This window comes from Haliaeetus albicilla, chromosome 6 (assembly GCF_947461875.1).
Source record: "Haliaeetus albicilla chromosome 6, bHalAlb1.1, whole genome shotgun sequence".
NCBI classification, from domain to species: Eukaryota; Metazoa; Chordata; class Aves; order Accipitriformes; family Accipitridae; genus Haliaeetus; species Haliaeetus albicilla.
The window spans coordinates 17,061,535-17,083,786 of NC_091488.1; the positions used below are offsets into that span (position 1 = coordinate 17,061,535).

Genomic DNA, 22,252 nt, shown 5'->3' on the forward strand with positions numbered 1-22,252 from the left:
GCCCCACAGGTGCCCTGCTAGAGTAACTTTGCCCTGCAGCATGGTGCCTCATGTTTTTTTTAGGATGTTCCTACTGCATTTCCTTGTGAAGGTGCTTATGACTGGCCTGTCCTTACAAATAATCCCACTGGTTATTCAGGCTAGTTAGAATGAAGATAGCTGTAGAGATTCTAGCTTTTGGTAGGTACTCTCCTGCAGTAACAGCATTGTAAAACATGCCACAAAGATGTTGTTTTCCATGCTGCATCATGGAGAAGCATCTGCAGCACTTGAGCCACGGTTGACAGCCACGTTGTGGCTCTGCTAAGTTGTGACTGAAAATTTCCAGTTAGTCCTTCCAGTTGGGCAAGCAGGCTTTCAAACCGGACCTGGGTTTTTTCTGTTTTAACCTACACACCAAGTCCCCAGAAAGCGGGCAGAGCAGAATCTGTCCCATGGGAATGGTCATGGGTGCTCCCCAGGTGAAGGGCCAGCGCAGTGCTGGGAGGGGAGGACATCACGCCGGAGGTCCCCTCTCCCTCCCTGCGCACCAGGCTGGCCATCCCCCGCGAACACGGGTCACCGGCTCCCACCGCTTGGCTACATCCCAGCTCCCCTCCTAGAGCAAGCGGGGAGGCCATCGGTCACCTCTGAGCGTTTCCAGGAGAGCCCTTCGTGTACGACGGCACACCCGATGACGTGCGAGCTGAGGTCACAAAGACAGGTAGGGATCCTGCCACAGCGGCGTTAATGATAGGGGTAGAACTTGGACCGCTCTCCCGGTTGTCAGGGGAACGGTATGGGTTGCTGGCCCACGAAAACATAAAAGAGCAGCAGCGAGTGGGAGAGGAGGCACTGTTGCCTGCCCCGCAGGCTGACCCCGCTCCCAGCTGCAGCCGAGCATCCCTGCCTCGGCAAGCTCGGCCAAGCGGGAAGCCGGGCAGTGACGAACCCGTCCGCTGGCATTTGGAGAAAGAGTAAGTCGCTGTCTTTGTTTTGGCTCTAAAAGGTGGGGATAAATAGCAGAGGAACTTTTAATAGCTTATATTTTTATGAATGAGGCTGTTTCTCTTCCAGCACAATTATTTCCTTGCCAGTAACTCTGTTCCTGGCAGGTTTGGGGTTTTTTTTCCATATTTGTTGTTTTGTAATCACGGTAAAATAACAGATTCTGCAAAGTTTGTCTTTCATGTGTTGCAACTGTTTATACGCTGTATCTGTATGCCTTAGGTAATAATTAATAGCTCTATGAATAATAACCACAAAGAACAGTGGAATGATTTTGCTCCATTTTGCAAATACTTCTTTAGGCAAGTCTTTAAAGGTGGTGGAAGTGTCGGTGGGAATTATTCCAGCTGACAGGAATTGAGTTATTTTATTCAGTTAAAACTGCCTTGAGAAGAACACTGGAAGAGGAGGATCAGGGAAAGAGCAGCTAGGACCTGGGTTTTATTCTGCCATTTAATTTACCTGTGTTTTATTCTGCCATTTAATTTATAAATCAAGCCACCGATACAGTAAGGACGAAACAATGTAAATACACCATCTCTGTATAGCTCTGGAGTCTCAATAGCAATGACAACATCCACTATCCGAGTGAGGGAACGGGAGCCGAGATACCTGACACCAGGAAGCCCTGCTCCAGAGTTTCAGTCTCCACCTGCTTAGTGGTCATTAACATTTCTTAACAGCTTTCTATCATGTAGCTTTCTCCTCTTACATCTTTTTTTCTTAATTTAGGATTTGAACAATAGAAAACGAAGTGTTAAAGTACACTTTTTATACATTTTCATTCATGAAGTAAGCATTATGTTTTGGGCTTGGCAAATCTTTAATTTAGTGTAACGCTTAACTTGAACTTTTGTCCAGGTCAGGTTAGAAAGGGCACTGGGAAATAATAAAAAAAAATGCAGTCAAGCTTTCTTTCCTAAAGTTCACTCAGTTTAAGTACCCATGCTCCAGGCAGTAGTTGGTTTGACATAAAAAAATGAGAATTTTAAAAAGTGGTTTTGAATTTAATTTTAGTACCCCAGTGTTTAAGAACTCAGCTTGAGCCACCAAGAATAACTTTGGTTTTCAGGCAGTGCTGACCACCCATCCTTTGGACACCTGATTTCGCAGAAGGTGTCCCTTTCTGAGGACAAATGAATAAACAGGGATTTGATTGTGCATACCTTACAATTACAAAAGTACTTGTTGTATGAAAATGTGATGCACTTGTGCATTCGTGAGCATACAAATTCATGCTTTATGCATGTGCAGACACTTATACACTTTTTTTTTTTTTTATGAACACTCAGACTTTAAATCACAACAAGCACAACCCCCCAAACGTTGTAGCTTACATACATTCAGTGCATTCAGAGTCAGCACCGGTACTGAAGGAAATTGTATTTGCTAAGGCTTCTCTTCTACAAAAATAGATAAAATTAGCCTATTGGAAGGCAAGAAGTGAACAAGGAAGTTACTGAAAAGCACTAATCTATAATTTAGAGTAGAAGTAAGATCTTTTCACAGATAACATATAACTGTGTACTCTCAGGTTTCTCTTTAATACAAAGCCAGGGCACAGTTTTGTATTCCTGACCCCTTTTTGGTACAGGGCTCTCTCATAAGCATCAGGACAAGAGTTCAAGCTGCTAGTGCTTCTGGTTTTTGAAAGCTACAGAAGGCACTGCAGAGAAATATCAAACAGTCAACAGGCTGGAATAGCTTCCTGGTTAGATAGTAACAGGAGGAAACTTATTTTTCTGTAATGACTTCCCTTTGAGACTCTTAAAGCACTTCATAACCACTGGACAGAAAACTGGGACTTGTAGTCATAGGTTGTACTAACAGGAAGGATGGAGACACACTGCCATAATGGCACTGCTAGAAATAAAATTCCGATTTTCCATTTCGTTAGATCAGATTTATACCACTGATTTCAATTCGGTTACACAGGTGCAATGACAAATCCTGCCTATGGTGCTTGAGTGTGTAAGGTATGTTTGCTGGGCCGCTGCTTTGTAAAGCTGTGCAGAACAGTGCTCTCCTCCTGAGCTGGTAAAGCTTTATACCACTTTCTTCTCACTTTTCATTTATGTAAATGCTTATTCTGGTGCAATTCAAAGGTGAATACCCAGATCGGTGTGTGTCAGCCTTCCTGGACAGCATGTACTGTGTGCACACCTTCAGGCTAGCAAAGCAAATCCTGCCACTCATCTTTATTAGGAAAAGTGCAGACCGCACGTGTGAAGTGGGGCATGAAAATGAAGGCCTTACACATGCATCCTTTCTACTCTCTCAGGGCTGAGAATAATCAAGCTGTGATCTGCCGAGGGTGACCTTCATCCAGGGAAAAAGGGAGGTATCACCACTCCCAATTCTTTGGGAGGACAAGGCTTCCTCCTTTCCCTTGAGTCTTCTCCTATTAATCTGCCTCCCTGCAGTTACATGTCACAACCTCCCCTGCTGTAACTTCTGCTTCCAGTATGGACAGAAGTTTTGCATGGGATGGACAGGCTTGACAATTTTGCAGAGTTGTTTTTAGACGAATCGTCTGTCCCAGAGTCTGTGTACACTGAATACCAAAATACCCATACGCAAATATTTTCAAGGGTCTGTGTGTTGTTCAAGTTCAATGCGACAGAATTGCCTATTTTATCTTGCATTTTTATCATTGCTGGGAAGGAATCTGTTCCACTGCACTTGACAACACCACTGCTACAGCACTGGCTGCTCAGCCTAATGACAGTAGTCCAGGCTTTTGTTGCACAAGCAAATGCAAATACAGTTTTCAAGTTATTGACAACAAGCACAGATCACACTGCATCTTGGAAGTCTGTAGAACGTCAGCTTTTATCACAAAGTTATTTTTCTACACTTATCTGCGGAATAGCTAAATAAATAAGGTAATTGTTTAAACAAAGAGACAGAAAACAAAATACCTCTCTCTCTGCCATCAGCCCACTTCGGGAACTCCTAAAACTCCCACGGAGTGAAAAGGTCAAATCCAGCACTTTGTTTCTCTCAAGGCCTGAGCCTCCCTAGGGCTTTCTGGTCAAATAATGTAGCTACTCTGCAGTGAAGACTCAGACTAGACTTATTAAGGGACTGACTCTTTGCATTTTACATAACTCTTTACATTTTCTTGTAATCTTGCCTTTTAACACTTGTGTAGTTCAGTAGATGTTAAAAGCTAACCTTACCCTTTCTCATGTGCATACCTTTCTGCAAACCAGAGATGTTATTCTTTTCAGTTATGATTTAACAAGACAAGTTTTTTTCCAGAAGATCCGAGAGGCTTTCAAGCAAATTTATTAGCATTATCTTTGAGAAAAAAAAAAAAAAGAAGAGTTCAGTTTACTCTTTCAAATGCCAAAGAAATTGCATTTCAAAAACCTCCAATTAGTCATGATGTGAACACAGCACAGCCACCCAATGGTAGCCCTGTGCAGTCTTTAAAAAACACTTATTCAACAAACATTTTACAGGTTAGACCAGTATTAAATATCACCGAAAGAGCACACAGATGAAGGCAAGCCTGGGGCATGCCATGCTCCTTAGAGTAACAGGAGCCTGTCTGCGCCCCTGTTCCCCCTGCCTCCCTTTCGAGGTTTCTGCACGGCAGGTGAGTAATGCCTCTGCCCCAGTGAGATCAGCCCAGTTAAGCTGCTGTACCTACCTCCTTGCTGCCACCTTCTCTCTGAAATGCAGTGTATCTTTTTAAACATCCCTCCCATACCTGCATGCAAACAGGAAAAGAAAGAGGCAGTCTTCATAGTTCTTCTAAATGCTTTTGGTGTTGTCCAGCCTTTCACGCTATTTTGATCTAAATTGGGGGGTTTTGGTATTCATCCTGTGTACATTACTCAAGCTGCACAAGACTATATGGATTTAAGCTCCTCTTTGCTTAATACAGCATTTTCACATAGGCACATGTTAACACAAGTGATCAATGAGGGGTTTTAATTAGGTTTTTTTCTGAATAGAGAATGGAAGAAAGCACCCTGTGAAGAAATTAATTGTATAGGCTTGGGACTTCCATTGAATAGGATTAACTTTGCTTGAGACAGTAGCATTCTCACACAACAGTCAAAGGCTTTTTATTGCTTTTTTGCAGTTTTCTTAATACACAGATCTGCAATTAGCAAAAAAAAAAAGGTGGAATGATCAAAGCAAATTCAGAAACATGAAATGACACTATTACTAAATAAGCGTTGAAAATCTCCTTTAGCTATCAAAATCTGCAAAGAAAAAGGAGCGGGGATGGAATTTTGTGCCAGAAAACTTTTGGGATAACATGTAATAAAACAGGGATTTCAATGCTGGAAAGAGGATACACATCTAAAAACATGCATGGTTGAAGCAATCAAACCGGAATCATTTTCTTGTGGTATCTATGTCTAGTCCGATTTTCACTTGAAAGGGCCCCCCACACAGGACAAAAATGAACAAGTGATTTGCTAGATTTAGATCACTCAGAATTGTTTTTTCAGAAGCAGGTTATTGCTACTGGAAGCAAGTAAAATTCCCCTAAAATCATTAGGATTTTTTTTTGCTGCTAAGCAAAGAATGCAGCTTCTCTCCCCTCTCTGTCACAGAGATCCCAGCTCCAAAGCGGTGGCTGCCTTACCCCTCCCCAGGCCAGCACTGCAGGCTGGAGGGACTTCGAGGCAGCTGCTGGGATCTAGTTTTTCCCCAGTTTTTGCAAGGAAGGAACAACTCAATACTGAACAACAAATATTGGATTGGATAGAAACCACACAAATCAGAAGCCAAAGCAGAAACAGAATGGGTGGCTCTTCCAGAGAAATGTTGTTCGTTTTCTTTTACTTTCTATCAAGACACGCTTGTAAAGTTAGCAAAAAAACCTGCCCCGGGACATCAGTTTTGTACTCTTTCTGTATGTTCTGCCCTGTTAAAGAGCTTCCTGATTTGTTGAGGAAGGCTTCCTACTCCTTCCTTCTCCTTCACTTCTCCATCCCATCTCTGGGCTGCGCTTGCCTCTCCTCCACCCAGGCCCTTATCACCACCTTTCCCCCTTCTTCTCTCTACAGCTGCCTCTTTCACCTACAGCTACCTCCTTGTTCCACCATACAGGCTGCTGTGGATTCCTCCTTGTCCACCTGAGTCCACCTTGTCTGCTGAGTCTGTGCTCTGGGGTTTAAGTACTGTGTCCAGGTACTCCTAGACATGCTTTACTATAGACTTATTTAGTTGTTACAGAGTTGCTCTTGGTGCTTAGAGCTGACCTTTCTTCCCTGTTCTCCAAGTATTCAGCTAAACAGATCTGGCTATAACAAAAAGTCCTCCAACTTGGTGTGATGCAAGAGCTTCCCCTCAGTGTTGAGGAAGACTTTTCTAATGGAGCCTACAAGGAAAACTGGATGCTGGCTTTGGACTTCAGGAAGCTTAAATGCCAAAGGAAAATCAAGAAGATGATACCAATCACCAAAGCCTTCTTGATGATTAACATCTTCAGGCCAACTAAGAATCTCTTGGTCTTGAACATAGCCACTTCCACCTCCCCACTTCCCAGAAAGCCCTTGCAGTGCCAGAGTTTCTATCAGTACTCTTTTTGTAATTGCTGAATCTTTGCCTTCTGATAACTGAACTGAGGTATCTCTTCAATTCATAGAAACCAAAATCCACACTTCAAAACATTTCTGAAGTGTTTTAATGCTGTAACTGGCAGATAACCACTGGGGAAACACTCTCAGCTGTTTGGAGAAGATCTGGATCAACCATCAGTAATTCCTATGGGGTAGTGGTACTCTACATCTGCTCAGTGAAGTTGGGTGACTGCTTACCCAGGCATAAGTAAAAGCAGACATAATAAAAGACCTCTGGGGTGATACATTTGAATTATTATTCAAGACACTGCGTTGTTCCCATACACTGATTTAATTTTTCTCTTCATTCTCAAACACTAAATGTTTCCCACACTGTGACTCTGGACAGCAAGGTGGTGTGGGGGGTATGACTCAGCAGCTATTTATCTACTAGTTTACTCGCCTGCTGTTTTTTCATCTCCTAATTATATTTCCAAAACTGGACTATGTAAAGATGGAAAGGGAAGGAAAGTAGGCTTTACCTCCAATTTACCTATGCAGGGTGTGGATTTGTTGAAGGTTGCAGCTGTAACAAAACTGACCAGTAACTGATAAAAGGAAACGTAGCGATCACAGCACATAATTTCAAAACACTGTTTAATTGTTAGCTGACTGTATAAGAACAACTTAGAAAAAGTATCAGTGCAGTTGGGGGAAGGGCATGTTATTACATCCCACCTATGACACTCATTTGAAACATGGTTGTTTGGGACATTGTTAGAAATAATACCATGAAGAAACCATGTTGTTAGAATAAACCACCATCTCTTTGGACAAATTATTTCTTTGCTGCATTGGACAAAGAGATGAACCCAAGGTGGTATTAATTCTGCTGGAGGTCATCTTGCAGCCTCGTAGAGCTCTAGATTCTTTTACTCAAAAGTTTAAACCAAACCCTCAGCAATAGCACAAGATTCCTCCAGTGCATACCATGTTTAGGCTACAGAACCATTCTGTATTTTAATCAAAATGTATTTATCAATCAGCTCACTGCAACTGGTTAATGAAAAAGTTCAATCACTTCTGGTATGAAAATGTGTTACCATTTTTATTACTACAGCCCCTTTCAAGGACTGATGAACATTGGGTATAAGGTTGGACAAGAATGACTGTCTAAAACAGCTGAACTGAACAATTATAAGGAAATAAAATGCAGAAGCTCCTTCTTAGCTTGAGCTTCTGTAGACAAGGGACTTATTCTTTGCACCAGAACAGATACATAAAAGCAGGTAGGTTTTGGTTACCCATCTGTGAGGGAAGACCATTCAGATAATTTGCCAAGTGCAGGTTTGAAATACCATTCTCATTTCTTGATTTCAGCAATCTGCTAGTATAAACTGGAAAGCTGAAAAATGCTTATATGATTTTTACAGGACTGTTATACCTGCTATGCTATATTATGCAAGGAAATGTCAAATGGCTTATAGAAACAAGTTGTAAAATCCATTGTGTCAGGTGGATGAGTCTTTAAATAGCTATAGATTTTTAAAGTTTTAAGTAGAAACAACACTCATAGATGTTTTTTCCATAACTGTATGATAAGCCTCCTTTTGCCAAAGTTGGTAGCATAGTAGAAGAGTAAGACATAGACCGAGTCTGTTGGGTTGTTTTATCACTGAAATTCTGTCTCCTATCCATAATCAAGGAAGAAGGCTGCAGAACTAGCTGAACACATGCATATTAAATGCATATGATGAGACTGTTGCTTAGTCTCTGAATATGTACTGATTATACTGGAAGTCTAGCTAAGCTTGATTTGAAAATTAGGGAAGAGAAGAAGGCATACTCACCAAGCTTCCCTAGAAAATTGTATGGAAATTCTTGACATTTAGCACGATCTGGTGCATTCTTTGGGTTTCTATAGGTTATATCTAAAAATAATTCAGTGAGCTCAAAGGATAAATTATCTCTGTTAAGGGGAGCGGGTAACGCTTAGAGAGAGATCATGGTATAAAGATGCATCCCACAGCCCAAATTTTCTAGTTTTCTGAAGATACTCCATCCTTCTTTGTAAATTTGGAGATGATAGAGAACACAGACCCACAATAGGCAAGATAATCACCCGTATTTTCTTTCAGCTTAATGGTAATATTACAACAAAGAGCTTTTGTGTGTCTCCAAGAGCCCTACTGAAGGCATCTTTGCATTACAAGCAATCCAAAATATAAGGAATTTCTGCAAAGAGGAAGATTTTTGAAAATAACTCTGTTAGCTTTTGCAACTTCAAAAGTACTTCCTGAGAGACAGAGGGTTTATTCTTTGTGTAGCTCACCATGACATCCACAAACCAAATTACAAAAAAAAAAAACCAAACAAAAAAAACAAAAAAACCCAAACATTAACAATTCTGTGTTTCAGTCCTTTCAGTGATTAAACTTAGATCACCTCAACTATTTTGCTTCATAATAACAAGGCGTCATCCTGCAGGTGCATACATTCAGGCCCTGGCCACGTTTTTCAGACACATGCTCTCTTTTGAGCCTCTTTCTTTTCCCCACATCTTCTACCCCGGCAAAGTCTTGTCCCTCAACTGCCACGTCTGTGAATTTTGCTTCACATTCTTCTTCATCTTCCTTACTGAAACTCAGACTCTTTTGAGCCACTCCTGGGGAAGACAAGCTAAAGACCCCTCCCCAGACTTTTAGTGAAAAGAACCCCTTGCTAAGTTGTGACCCCCTCCCTTCTAACAGTGCCTTGACAGCAGTAATAATTCAAAAAGATACAACTCAGAGTCATCAAGCTAGTGCCGTTAAGTTTTATCTATGCTTTAGCTTGCTTCTTCCTTGCAAGGGGCAGTTCCCCCCACCCCTAAAAATTAAAGCCAACTTTTTTCCAAGTCTTAACCAGTGCAGACAGCAAATTAATTTGATTAAGAGCCACATAATGCACATTTTCCTGTAGATAATTGGTAGCTTAGGTAAAGGTGCATTGCAGGTGACTTTGACACTTCACAGACAGACAACCTGCAACATATATTTCACTGCTTGCATATCACTCACTAAAGCCACACAAAAACTAAATGCTGAGAACTGATTTGATAGGAATGTTTCTGTGTTGCAGGGAGCAGAGGAGGATAGCAAGTATTTAGGGAGATAACATTTCCTGGAATGTCAAGATTTAGAATTGTGTTTGGATTTTGATGGACGGAGTCCAAATGCTATCAGCTAAGCTAAACCAAGAATTTTCTCTGGTTGGCTGCAAGATAGTAGAGAACTAAAGGTTCTCCACTCTTCAGGTAGTGAAAAAAATATTAAAAGGAATCAAGAGGTAAAACTAATGAGGCTGCATCGAAGTATTTTATTCTAATGTTTTATGACTATTAAGTCCTCACATGTTATGTGGTAAAAGCAGTATCACCCCTTTTGATGCACCACACCTGGCTACAGAAGGCCCTGTGCTGAAAATAGTTGGAGGCAAAGAAAGTTACAGCAGTAAGTATCACATGTTCTTGTCCTATTCGAAATCTCTCATACACACCCTCTTACAGCTGCACATGGACATGGCTACTTGCCTAGATGGATCTTTGCTCTGACAAGATTATGGCCATTCTTATACAAGACCTATATAGCGTAAATGTACGCAAACTGACTCAAACATGATTTAATTCTGTATGTACTCCCTGAATTTAGTATGATGTTTTCTTAAATGAAGGATACAGTCATTTTAATGCTTAAATCAAATATTTAATCCATGTTGCGGAACATACCAGAAATACCAGTCCAGCTGTTAGCTAATGTTTAACTTCAGAGGTCAGACTCATCCAAGCTGTAGCTGTTCTGGTATCATTACTGCTAGATTAATTTGGTCTCTAGTATCTAAGCATCTAATCATGCATCACAATGAAAATCCTATTACTAGACCTCCATACTGTGCTTATTTTCTCAGCCCTTAACCATGGCTAACAGTTGTGATAAATGAGAAATCTGTAATATCACCACTGTTTCACAACTCAATTAAATTACTTGAGTTTATCTGTTTTGGAGGTAAGAAGAATCCCTAGACAATGTTAACAATATGAGTTTGAACTAAGTAAAAGATTTTCATTGAACACTCGGCACTTCTGCATTTCTAACTCCCACCTGTACATGATAACCACAGTGGACTTCTCCTCACTGAACTTATCCAGTCCTGCCTTGAGTTTGTGAAAAATTTTGCACCCCCAACATCCTTTGCTAAGGATCAAGTCAGCTGTGACCCTAGTGGTTTTATTTGAGATGTCTTGCTCTTGTTCTTGGAAGAAGCCGTGAAAAACTGATCTCTACCCACCATCTCCATGTCATTTGTGCTGTTATAGGTCACCACCATATCCTGCTCAACCATCTCTTTTCCCACCTAGACTCCTACCTTACCTAGTCCCATCTCACTTAAAGGGAAGCCCTTCCACATCTTGTCACTCTTGTTGCTCTTCTCTGAAGTCTAGTCCTGTGGTATCCTTTCCGAAATGGTGGGATCTGAACTGCACACAACAGGCAAGTGCCAGCAAGCAAGTGATGTATGCAGTAGCTCAACAGCACTGTCTCTTTTTTTACATCATTTTCCTATTACATCTTAAGGATTTAATTACTTTTCAACTGCTGTTAAGCAATGCGCTGATGTTTTCATGCAACTGTCTATAACAAGCTAAAGATCTCATTCCTTGAAAGGATCTGGTGGTAATGTCTGGCCCAGAGTCCACCATTTCTTATGTGCAGATTTTTCTCCCATGTGCACGTGACTTTTGCTTTTCTTCCTTTTCCCATGAATGGCAAAGTCCTGGTCATTTGTGAACCATCACAGTTTCTACAGATTCACTGGCATGAGAACAAACTGAAGAAAAAAAGGTGGACTAGAGGACTATATCCTCTGTAAGTGAGAAATGTGGAAAGTAGGACACAAACTATTTTGTCAAGATGCAGTTTTGTGGGTTTTTAGAATTTAGTATTAGTCAAAGAACACTCTCAATTGAATTTTCAGCAGGAATTGAGCTTAAAACATTTAGATCTAAATCACATACCTGGTAAACTACCATGCATATGATAGTGCTAGTGACTAAGAGAACTTTAGTGTGCTCCTAAAAACACTTTCCTTTAATTGTCTGTTAAATGACCATGAAGTTTATAGCAGAAGATTCCACTGTCTAATGATGGAAGATGAATAACAGACAAAAACCATTTGTGTTTTTATTATAAATACCATTATTTTCCTGTTTATTTGGTATGTTTCTCCAAAACTGTAGGTGTATTGCCATGTTTTCTGAGGTGCTGGAGACATGCATTCTGGACATGGATCAATGTTTTCATATGCTAAGGACCAAATTCTGCCCAGTGCATGCCCTACTGCTGCCTTCACCTTTGGTCAAAATTTGGCTCTAATGTCTCTTGCTGCTTCAAAACAATTACAGTCAAATCAGACAAACTTTCCAACATTAAATTACAAGTAATTTGTTTTGAGAAATTACATTCTGCATCATTGCTCATACCATCATCTAATAAGATGCCAGGAGAACCCAGATGCTCCTGGTAAGAACCAATGCTGTGCTGAAAACTAAAGGGCTAATAGCCGATAATCCAAGAGTCCCCACCAAACATGCTCCGGACCATTTGAAGTGGAGCATGGCTGGGATGGAAACTTGCTCCATTGTCATGAGCATGGGTGGAGTTGCTACTTTGCTTTGCTGGCGTAAATGAAGTGGGGTAGAGCAACCAACAAAGCCAGGATCTATCCTATGCTAGTTGCTGTGCAGAGCATGGTCAGAGATGGTCCTTGGTCCCCAAAACTTACAGGTTAAGGCTGGAGCAGACGTAGCTTCACATGGATCAAAAGCAGGTTTTATCAGCATGCCACATAGCTCAGAAGGGTATGTGCTGCAGCCAGCAGTGCTTCTGCCTTTAACCACCTTTTCATTTTTCCCTTTGCCCAGTATATCCCACACTCAGTTTAAAGGGAAGGTTATCACAACCCTTACTTAGCAATTCAGGTGTAAAACAAAATGCTCGTCTTTAGCCCTTCTCAGACTGCCTCACTCAGAGAAGTGGGGAGCAGGGTCATTTGTCACCTCTATCTGTTGGGAAGCAGACAAAGAGAAAGCAGAAATGAGAAAGGAGTAGGAGGACTCCTGCCCTTACCTTCACATAGGGCAGGCAAAGGAGCTGCCTCGATAGAGAAGAAGGTATCCAACCTGTCCCATAAGCAGCTGAAACCATTTAGAGCAAAAGAGGAGTGAAAGAAGAATCATGAAAGAAGACACGTGTCACAGTTCATTTTTCTGAATCAGTGTAGCTGTGCTTCCCCTCTAATGCAGGGCAACCTGCAAAACTGCAATATGGTTCTAAAGAGATGAGACAGATAATGAGTGGGAGAACCAAAGTAATATTAACTGTTGAGTGGTCTTTAGTATAATAAATTGTTTTTCCTCAGTAGGTAAAGCCGAGTGATATAATTCGCTGAGTAAAAGGAGGAGACGCTTGGCAGCTTGGCACCAGTACTAATGAAGCCAATAGCCTTCCCTGCTCTCTCCTTTTGGCTGGCTCTCATTTTGGCTGGCTTCCTTGGCATACACATCACTGGCAGTTTTGTAAGAAGTCAGAAGAACCATACGCTAATTTTCACCAAGGAAAACACAATTCGCAACTGCAGCTGCTCAGCAGATATCCGTGATTGTGATTACTGCCTGGCAAACTTGATGTGCAATTGCAAAACCGTGCTGCCTTCTACCATGGAAAAAACTACCTACAATAGCCACCTGACCATTTGGTTCACAGACACCTCCGTGCTGGAGATGCTTCTCAACTTCACAAGGGTGTGGGATCTGAAGCTGTCCTTCTGTGGCACCGCTCCTCTCCCAACAGAATACTTGGCTATTTGGGGACTTCGAAAGCTCCGGGTAAAAAAAGTCAAGGGACGATTTCCAGAGCAGAGTGTAACCATCTACAGCAGCAGCAGCAATGAAAAAGAAAACTCACTTGCGGTGCACAACAAAGACAGGCAAATGCTTGTATATATTTCTTTTCTGGATACCTCGCTTTTCAATGGATATTCTTTGCTGAAGTCGTACAGTGTGGAAGACGTCTCTAGTATCATGGAGCATTTCCCCAGCCTGCTGTACTCCGATGTTTTCTCAACATCAGATAACAAGAGCTATGTTGTAACATTCATTTACTGAGTTATTTAATAGTAAAGTAGTCAGAGGCACAGCAAACTGCTGAGAGAGAGATAGGACTTCTTTAAGTTTGTTTGGTGTGGCCAGGAGGAGCTGTTATGGGATGGACAGTTCTGACTGTGATAGCACTCTACAAGGAGGGGTTTAAAGTAAGACAGACTCATCAGACTAATTCAGTAAATGCTTTCTTAAAGAACAAAGAAAATGTGAAATGACTGTTTTAGAAAGCATAGGTACAAATTCTTTTTATATATTGTAAGCTAGAGAATTGAGATCTGCAAATAAATTTTGTTTTAAGGTTGTGCCTCAGACAGAAGAAGACATAACCATGTATGTCCAGCTGTAGAAGAACCTGAGCCTCCCAGAGAATCACTCAGGTTAGATGGGAGCTCGGGAAGTCTCCAGTCCAACCCCCTGCCCAAGCAGGGCCACCTCTGGGATCAGACCAGGCCCCTCAGGGTTTTCTGCAGTCAGGTCGCGAAAACCCTCAAGCACAGAGCCTGCACAACCTCATTGGGCAACCTGCTCCACTGCCTGCTTGTCCTCATGGGGAAACTTTTTTCCATGTCTTAACCCCAGTCTTCCCTTCTCCAGGCTGAGCAAGCCCAGTTCCGTCACACTTTTCTCACCCTTACATGCCCCAGCCCCTGACCATCTTGGTGGTTCTCCACTGGACCACTTCAGCTGATCCATATCCTTCTTGCACTGCGGGGGGGCAAAACTGCATGCAGTACTCTGTATGCAGTCTAGTAAGTGCCAGGACAAGGGGAATAATCCCTTCCCTCCATCTACTGGCTGTGCCCCTGTCAGTACAGTCCATTGCTGTCAGGTTCAAGGGGTGCAAGGTGGTTACAGGTTACTCAAACTGGGGGTGCTGAGTTGTCCTTGCTCTTGGCACTTGGTCAGAGCTGGGAACCCTCTGCTTGGGCTGGGTGACACAGCCTCTTACGAAAGCAGGCACAGGCTATGCAGGCAGCCTCCAACCTCAGCGCGCAACTGAAGGTGTGTTTGGGGGATGACCAGGAAGCTGTGTTCTCTGCCAAGCCATGGCACACATCATGGGAAAGTACCGGCCAAGAGGCCACCTGACAAGTGAGACACCACGCTCACAAAGACGTTTTTCCCAGGGAAAGGCCTGTCTCTTGCATGTTGGGCGTGCCAATGCCTGCAATTTCCCCAAATGCCAGGAACTTGACTTCATCTTTTGTGATAATGGCAAGCTCTGCTCATGTTCTCCCCTATGAGAAAGAAGAAAGACCCCATCCAACGACTCTTGTCTCATAAGGGAGGCTAGGCTTCTGGCAGAGATGTAGCAAACAATTTTCAGACACGTTGTGGGAGAAAGATTGTTATCCCCTGGAAAACGTATGTCAGGACTATTTATATAGCCCAGAGTCTGCTCCTTGCCCATGTCTGCAGGATTTGCATGCTATGAGATATGATTCAGCCCAGGATCCATCCACATAGTACAATAAAGGCTTTGGAATAGCAGCTCCTAACAGTCTTGCATTGCCAGCGGAGAATTACATGAAACTGGGATAAAATATGTGTGCTGAGGAGAATGGCTATCAAGATTCTAAGGAACCAATGAATTTACTTCAACAACTTTAAAGAAAGACTTTTTCTGTAACTGTAATCAATGATGGAGCAGTTTTGCTACGAAGCAAAACTTAATTTTTCAGAATACTTAAATCCATACTTCCATTACTGTGAGCTTCCCACTGAAATCAACAATGTGGTAACTATTGAATTAATGGAGTCTATTTGCAATTGCAAATTAACAGATTTAAGCACACAGGTGTTTGAAGGCTGGGGATTGAACTGGATTTAACTCAACCAGAGAACTATTAAATCAGCTGTTGTAAAGACATCGTTTCCTTTGTCAGCACTTTGGCAATAAACCATAAACCTTCTCCCCAAATCACAAATATTTCTAGTGATACCTCTCACGATTGTGTGACAGGTTACAAAATGGTTAGGAGCTGGAGCTGGGCTGAGAGAGATTGGCAGCGGGGTGGGAGGGTGGGGGAATGTTCTGAGCACATTACATGCCTGGAATGTATTACAGACACAGGCAAATAATTCATATTGTCTGCCCAGGAATCCCACGCTCCAACTGTCTGTGCAAAAGTACTAACCTTGCCTTCACAAACTGGCTAATCACTTATCCTGCACAGGATAGTGTTGTTAAAAAAAAAAAAAAAAAAGAGCTGGCACACACAAATATATTGACTTCTAAATGTTACCAACCGTCTTTAAAATCTGGGAAAATCAAACCCAAATGATCTTCAGCAAATTCACTGAGGCTCTGCTGCCCTCTAGTAAAAAATGTGCTAAATAACAGAGTACTTCCACATTGCCATGACAGCAGTGGTTGGCTGCTGTTACTGTTCAAAATTCACACCTGCAGCAGTAACTGAGAATGTATGTATTCTGGCCTTGTTGGGAAGAGCCATGAGATTAATAAATCCATGGGCTTTCTAACACTGCAAGTTACAGTTCCAATTACTTTTGCCACTGTAGTGTTCTTAATAAGGCTGACGTAAAAGACCTTTTATTTCTGTGCCGAAGTAAGCACTGCAGAGATTTTCCTGGAATCAGGAAAAAAAACCTCAATTACACGCGCAGCAGAAATCCACAGCACCAATATTGCAGTGATCTTTTCAACTCCCCTGCTCTTCTCCAGCAGATACCAAAAACCTGATCTTCCCAATTTCAGTTTTATATGTCTTTGCCATATAAAAGTACTGCATTAGAAGCTTGCAGAATTTTTTCAGAGCAATGCATAAAAAACATATACCACATATGCTGTGAGTTTTATTAATCCTGTTGGTGGAGGTTTCTTTTATCTGCATGTAAACTACACACAGCAGTACATTAAGCATCACTCTGCAGAAATAATTATGTGATTTTTGTGAATCTGTTTTAAATCCTAGCGCAAGACTCACACTTAGCCACACTCAACACCCTATGTTGTGTGATCATATATTTATAGCAATTAATATTTGTATACACAATGGTTTAATTCTCCATGTATCAGGTTCAACCTGTATTTGCCAGTCTTCAACCCTGATGTGTGATTATTGGATATGCCAATCAAAGGAAATTGAGGCAAAAAAATGGAGATAGGAGCTGTAAATTTACAGTTTTCCTTCCTATTAGTAATTCTGGTGCGACTTTGGGAAGTCAGTACAGATCGAGAACAGCACGAAAGTAACGCAGCGCTTTCTATGGGAGATCTTGCTGTGCAGTGGCAGCGAGAGGCTGCAGGAGGCCAGCCAGGCCCCTGCATCTCCTCCTGGGCAGACTCCCAAGGTGGCTGGCAAAGACGGGCTGCAGGGGAGTCTGGCCTTCCTGGTATGGTGGGAAGGCTGAAAAGAGGTCCCTCCAGAGCCCAACACTCATGCTTGGAGAGACTGTCTTTAAAAAGGCCTGCGATCTTTTAGCAGATGCCACCAAACTCGTGGTTTTTCTTCTAGTCAATGCAGCAGCCACCAAGGCCGGCCCAACTGACTTCTGGGGATCCCCCCAGGCTAGATGAAACCGAACCCCAAAGGGCCCTGCACATGAAAGACGCTACGATGGAGCACTAGCGAAGAGGGCCACCACGTCACCTGCCCCCTCCAAGCCAGAGGCCCAGATTCCCTCAGGGAGGGCAGGGGCTTTCCGGCAGAGGCCGCGCAGAGTCGGGCAGCCAGACGAGCACGCTGGCCGCCCAGGGGATGACGGGCGCCGGGCAGGTGTTTGCACCCTCTCCGGACGCCTGCTGCCGCCGTCCCCAAGCTGGCTGTGGAGAACAAGCCCACCGGGCGGGGATGGGAGGGGCCGAGGCCAGGCGCCCCCCCTCCCCCCGCAATGGCGCGCTTCCACAGGGGCCGCCGCGGCCCCTCACCCTCCCCGCTCGCGCGCTGCGCGGCCACGTGACGCGCGGCACTGGCTCGCGCTGCTTTCTCGACACAAGATGGCGGCAGCGGCGGCCGCTGGGCAAGGAAGGCGGGGGAGCGGCGGGCGGCGAGGCGGGCCGCTCTAGCCTCCGCTCTCTACGCTCCCCGCCGCGCACGCTCTATCCTCCGTTCCCGCCGCCTCTCTATGGTCGGGCGGCCGCTCGCCGTTGGCAGGCGGGCGGCAGCGGGCGGTGGGCGGCAGGGGGCGCTGTGACCGCCGGCGCGGCGGCTATCATGCTCGGGGAGCCGGGCCTGGGCCGCGGCGCGGGGTGGCGGGAGCGGGCGGTACCGGAGCGGCGCGGCGCGGGGGGTCGGTGCCCGGCGGGATGTTCCGCAAGGCGCGGAGGGTGAACGTGCGGAAGCGGAACGACTCGGAGGAGGAGGACGAGGAGCGCGACGAGGAGCCGCCTCAGGAGCCGGCGCCGGCGGCCGGGGCGGGGGGGGAAGGGCCCGGCGAGGCCTCCATGGCGCTGGCGGCGGGCCCCGGGCTCCTGCCGCTGCCCGCCGGCTGCGTGCCCCTCGCCCTGCCCGGCAGCCCCGCGGCCTTCGCCTGCGCCGCGGGCTACGGCGCGGCTCTCGGCTTGGGGCTGGGCTTGGTGGGAGGCGACAGGGCAGGCCTGGGGGCTCTGCCGGCGCCCGCTCTCCTGCCCCCCCCGCCGCCGCCGCCGCAGCAGCAGCAGCAGGGCAACGGGCTGCCGGGCGCCGGGCGCCCCAAAGAGAAGAAGCGGCCGCGGGAGAACAAAGAAGTGCCGCGGGCCAGCCTGCTCAGCTTCCAGGACGAGGAGGAGGGTGAGACGGGGGACTGCCCGCCGGCGGGCACCGGGGCCGCGCGGCCTTTGGCTCGCTGCCTGCGGGGGTGGAAGGGAGCCGGAGCGGGTCAGCCCGCGCCGGGCCTCCGCCCGTCGTCTGCGCACCCCTCGTCCCCCAGGAGAGCCGGGACCCTTGTTCTGTGTGTTCGTTAAGGCGGTCGGGTTGGCCCGCGTGACGTGGGGCTGACGAGGGGTCGGACGAGAGGGGGAGAGCCCTGGGGGCGCGGTGCGGGGCGCCAGGGGTGCACGGGCGGGGAGCGTCCCATCGGCAGCCGCTTCGGCCCCGGGCCCGACCCGGCTCCTGCGGGGCCAGCGTGCTCCCAGCACCGGGGTGATGTCCCGCGGGTTTAATTCCGGTTTGGGGGGTTGATTGCCTCTGCTTCTGTATTGCTGGTGCCCGACTGCTGCCCCCGTGTTGCGCTCGCTGCAGCTGGGTGGCTTGCCGGTCACGGTGCGGGCTTTAGCCTGGCCTGGGTTTGTGCAGTAGCAGGTACTAGGCCCAGCAGGTTGAGGGGCATCTTTCCCGTGGCTTTGTGTTGAGTTTGTTTTCATCCGATGTGACGTGTTCACAGGTCACGTCGGACTGCCTGCTGTCCTAGCAAACTCCCGTGTGAAGCCACTGGTGTTCTGTTGCAGAGTTAGTTCATCTAGCCATCCACAAGATTTATTAGATTAACCTTCACAAATAGTGGAAAAAGTAGTTGAGCGGTTTCTGGACGCTTTTCAGCTTTTGGAGAAATAGCATAATTGTGTTTGTACAGTGCTTCAGCTAATAATTCTGCTGATTCCAGCAGGTATTGCACTCATGAGTCGGTCCATTAACACTCAGATAATCTGATTACGGATAATAGTTATGTATTTAAAATGTTCAAAAAACTATCAAAAAACACTCCTCAAACTCCAGAGTTTGTTGCATCCCACAAGTTCAGGGTGAATAAAATGAGGAGCTTGTTTTTATGATACCTTTTGTCAGCAGGAGACTTAGTATGCATTTTGAATTTTCTTAGAAGGAATTATCTTGTAATCACTGGAACTTGGATTCTAAGACTAGTGATTTGAAATCTTGGCAGAAATACTGGAAACATGGAATTACAATATAGACTTAAAAAAACCCAACCAAACACTTGTGGATTTCCTACATCAAGCTTCCATTTTTTTCTGTGCAATTTAGTTCTTTAACTTATTGCATACCTTTTGGTGTAGGTTGTAGTGCTGCAGGCATTTGAACTAGCAGTACAACCGAAACCAGCCGTTCCCTTACTCATGAGTTGTGTATATACGTGGCTGTGAAAAGACTGTTGACCCAAAATGTTGGGGCTTCATGTTGTTTTCTTCCAAATTCATGGTCACAGTGAAGGATCAGCTGGGGTTTTTTGTTTGTTTGTTTTTTTAGAAAAAGATTACTACAGTCAGATTAAAGCAGGCCATGTGTGTACACTTCTGTGTAACTTCTGCCTTGCATTTCTGTGACTGTGCTGTGAGCGGGATGAATACCCTTGAAAATGACCGCAAAAAGAGGAGGTAGACATGACTCCACATGAAAGGATATGGGACTGGTTTTGTTGCAATAGTGCAAATGTAAAGTCATATTAAATTACGGTGTTAGTGGCATTTATTAAGTTCTAGGTACAAAATTAAGAGGCTTAATAAGTAAGTATACTTCTTGGCAGGTCTAATGTAATATTTTCCAACTTTTCTTTTAAAGAAACTGAAGAGGTTTTTAAAGTGAAGAAATCAAGTTACAGCAAAAAGATTGTAAAACAACTGAAGAAAGAATACAAAGAAGATCTTGAAAAATCAAAAGTTAGAACAGAGGTCAATTCTCCAACAGATGGTAACTGCAAAACTAACAGTAACTTTTGTAATGGAAAAGATTAAGTATTGTAAATACAAATTGCTTGTTTTCAAGATGAATTGCTAGTCTTTTTAGAGAATTTAGCATTTAGAACTGAACTAAAGCGCACATTAAATGTGTTCATTTGAACCTTACAAATGCTGTTCTGAAGCTGGTAGAGAGTTCTCTGATTCTCTCTCATGTGGAAATGAATGTAGAAGGATGAAACTTCTCAGCTATGTATACAGTTGTCAGTAGACCTCAGTAGTTTCTGTATTTCAGCCCTGTTTATGTCAGATGAGTTTCTTCCAATTGAATTAGGAAGGAATTAAATTAGTTTAGAAGGGTGTCTGGTGCCTATATGACAAGATGTGTCCTTGTAACGCATCTTTTCGAAAAGGAAGATTGTGGGGTGAGCAGAGTGGTGTTCTTTGTTATTAAGTAAATTATTCAACAGCTGCCTGTTTCAGGACTTGGACCTTAGAGTAGACTTGATGATTAAGATGACAGGATGAAAGTGTTGGAGCAGAAGGATCTTTTAGCAATGTACGGTCCTCCAGAGCTTAGAATAGAGCCTGGGATTTCAATTTCATTGTACTTCTGCTATTGGTTTTTGGGAAGCTCACTGGTAAAGCATAATGATTCCTTTTCCACTTAAGTTTTTATGTAGAGTAATAAGCTACAATGCTATGAATACAAGCCGAGAGGCTTATGATCTAAAGATTGCAATGGTATAGCTGGAGCATATGAGAGTTGAACATGGTCCCATGGAGAAGATTACCCTTTTTTAAGTTAATTAAATTAGTCTTTTAAAAATCTTAAAGATTCTTTCTTAGTAGAATCTTTTAAGTTGCCTATGCAGTGGTATGGAGCATGAGCAAAACCAGAAGTTATCATTTTTGTGGCTAATGTTCAGGGAATCTGTGGAAACCTGGATCTTAATTCTTGCTTCTGTCACAAAGATCCTTAAAAAATTGCATTTTGCACATGGCTAGTGTGTGCTCATTTTCTGTTTGTCTGTTTTTCAGTCTCTGTAGTTGGTTTGGTTATGGTGCAAAGACCTCATGGCTGCTACTGAGTCAGTAGTCTGGATTCTTTAAACAAATGTTAAAGTCTAAAAACTCAGATATGTGCAGCTTGGATTGGGTAACTGGATTTAACATGCATTTTCTTACATAATACTTGTACCTGCTGCCTGTATCTATATGTTACCCACCTAATGTAGGGTAATGTTGCACCCAGCCCAAGAGGAAAGTGAAGGGGTTCTTTTGAAATGAGTCTGTTCTTGTGGAAAGATTTGGTGTAAGACAGGCGGTGCTTTCTAATTACATACATAAGAGGCTATGTGAAGATTGTGCACATGATCTTAATTACTGAGTTCCCTCACTTTTTTAATACTTGGCCATGTGTAGAATTTTTAGTGGTTGTTGGGCTGTCTGCTTTGTCAAATTTTATTTTGAGAGGATGTCAGTGACTTAATCACAATTAAGAAGGTGTATTTCACTAGATATCAAAATAAAATTATCATTTAACATTTTCATTTGATTTTTACTTTTGGTTTTTAGACCTTAAAAAAATACTTCCAAGTGATCTTTATAAAAAGAGTAAAACATGGGCTTTGTTGTCTTACCAGTCGAACCACCGCTAGAAAAGACAGGACAGCTTAAGGATGTAGGCCAAGAAGATGGAACTGCAAACAGTGAGCATGGTGAAGAAGAAATGGAAGTTGAAAGTGAGAAGGAAGAAGAAAAACCAAAAGCTGGTGGGGCTTTTTCAAGTGCTCTGTCATCACTGAATGTTCTCCGCCCAGGTTCGTTATTGTAATGTCTGATATGTTAACAAATGGTTTAGCCAGCATTTACAGCAGAGTAATGCATTTGAGAGATTAGGAAATATTTTCCAGCAATATATCCAGCATCTGAGAATTCAGGAAACTGCTATTTTCCAAAGCT

General features: G+C 43.9%; 2 protein-coding genes across 2 annotated transcripts in view; both read left to right on the forward strand.

Annotated features, from left to right (window-relative positions):
- The first annotated feature begins 753 nt into the window (after nt 1-753).
- On the forward strand, nt 754-15,626 carry EPCIP (exosomal polycystin 1 interacting protein). Its single transcript, XM_069785226.1, has 2 exons — nt 754-956; nt 12,972-15,626. Exon 2 carries the CDS (start codon nt 13,042-13,044, stop codon nt 13,714-13,716), a length of 675 nt encoding a protein of 224 aa, XP_069641327.1. The 5' UTR covers nt 754-956; nt 12,972-13,041; the 3' UTR covers nt 13,717-15,626.
- A 2,256-nt stretch (nt 15,627-17,882) lies between these two features.
- Nucleotides 17,883-22,252, forward strand: part of PAXBP1 (PAX3 and PAX7 binding protein 1) — a 29,452-nt gene continuing 25,082 nt past the window's right edge. The window contains exons 1-3 of the mRNA XM_069785227.1: nt 17,883-18,446; nt 20,172-20,300; nt 21,934-22,110. Of these exons, the coding sequence (XP_069641328.1) occupies nt 17,984-18,446; nt 20,172-20,300; nt 21,934-22,110 (769 nt within the window). The 5' untranslated portion in view covers nt 17,883-17,983. The remainder of the gene's footprint in view (nt 18,447-20,171; nt 20,301-21,933; nt 22,111-22,252) is intronic.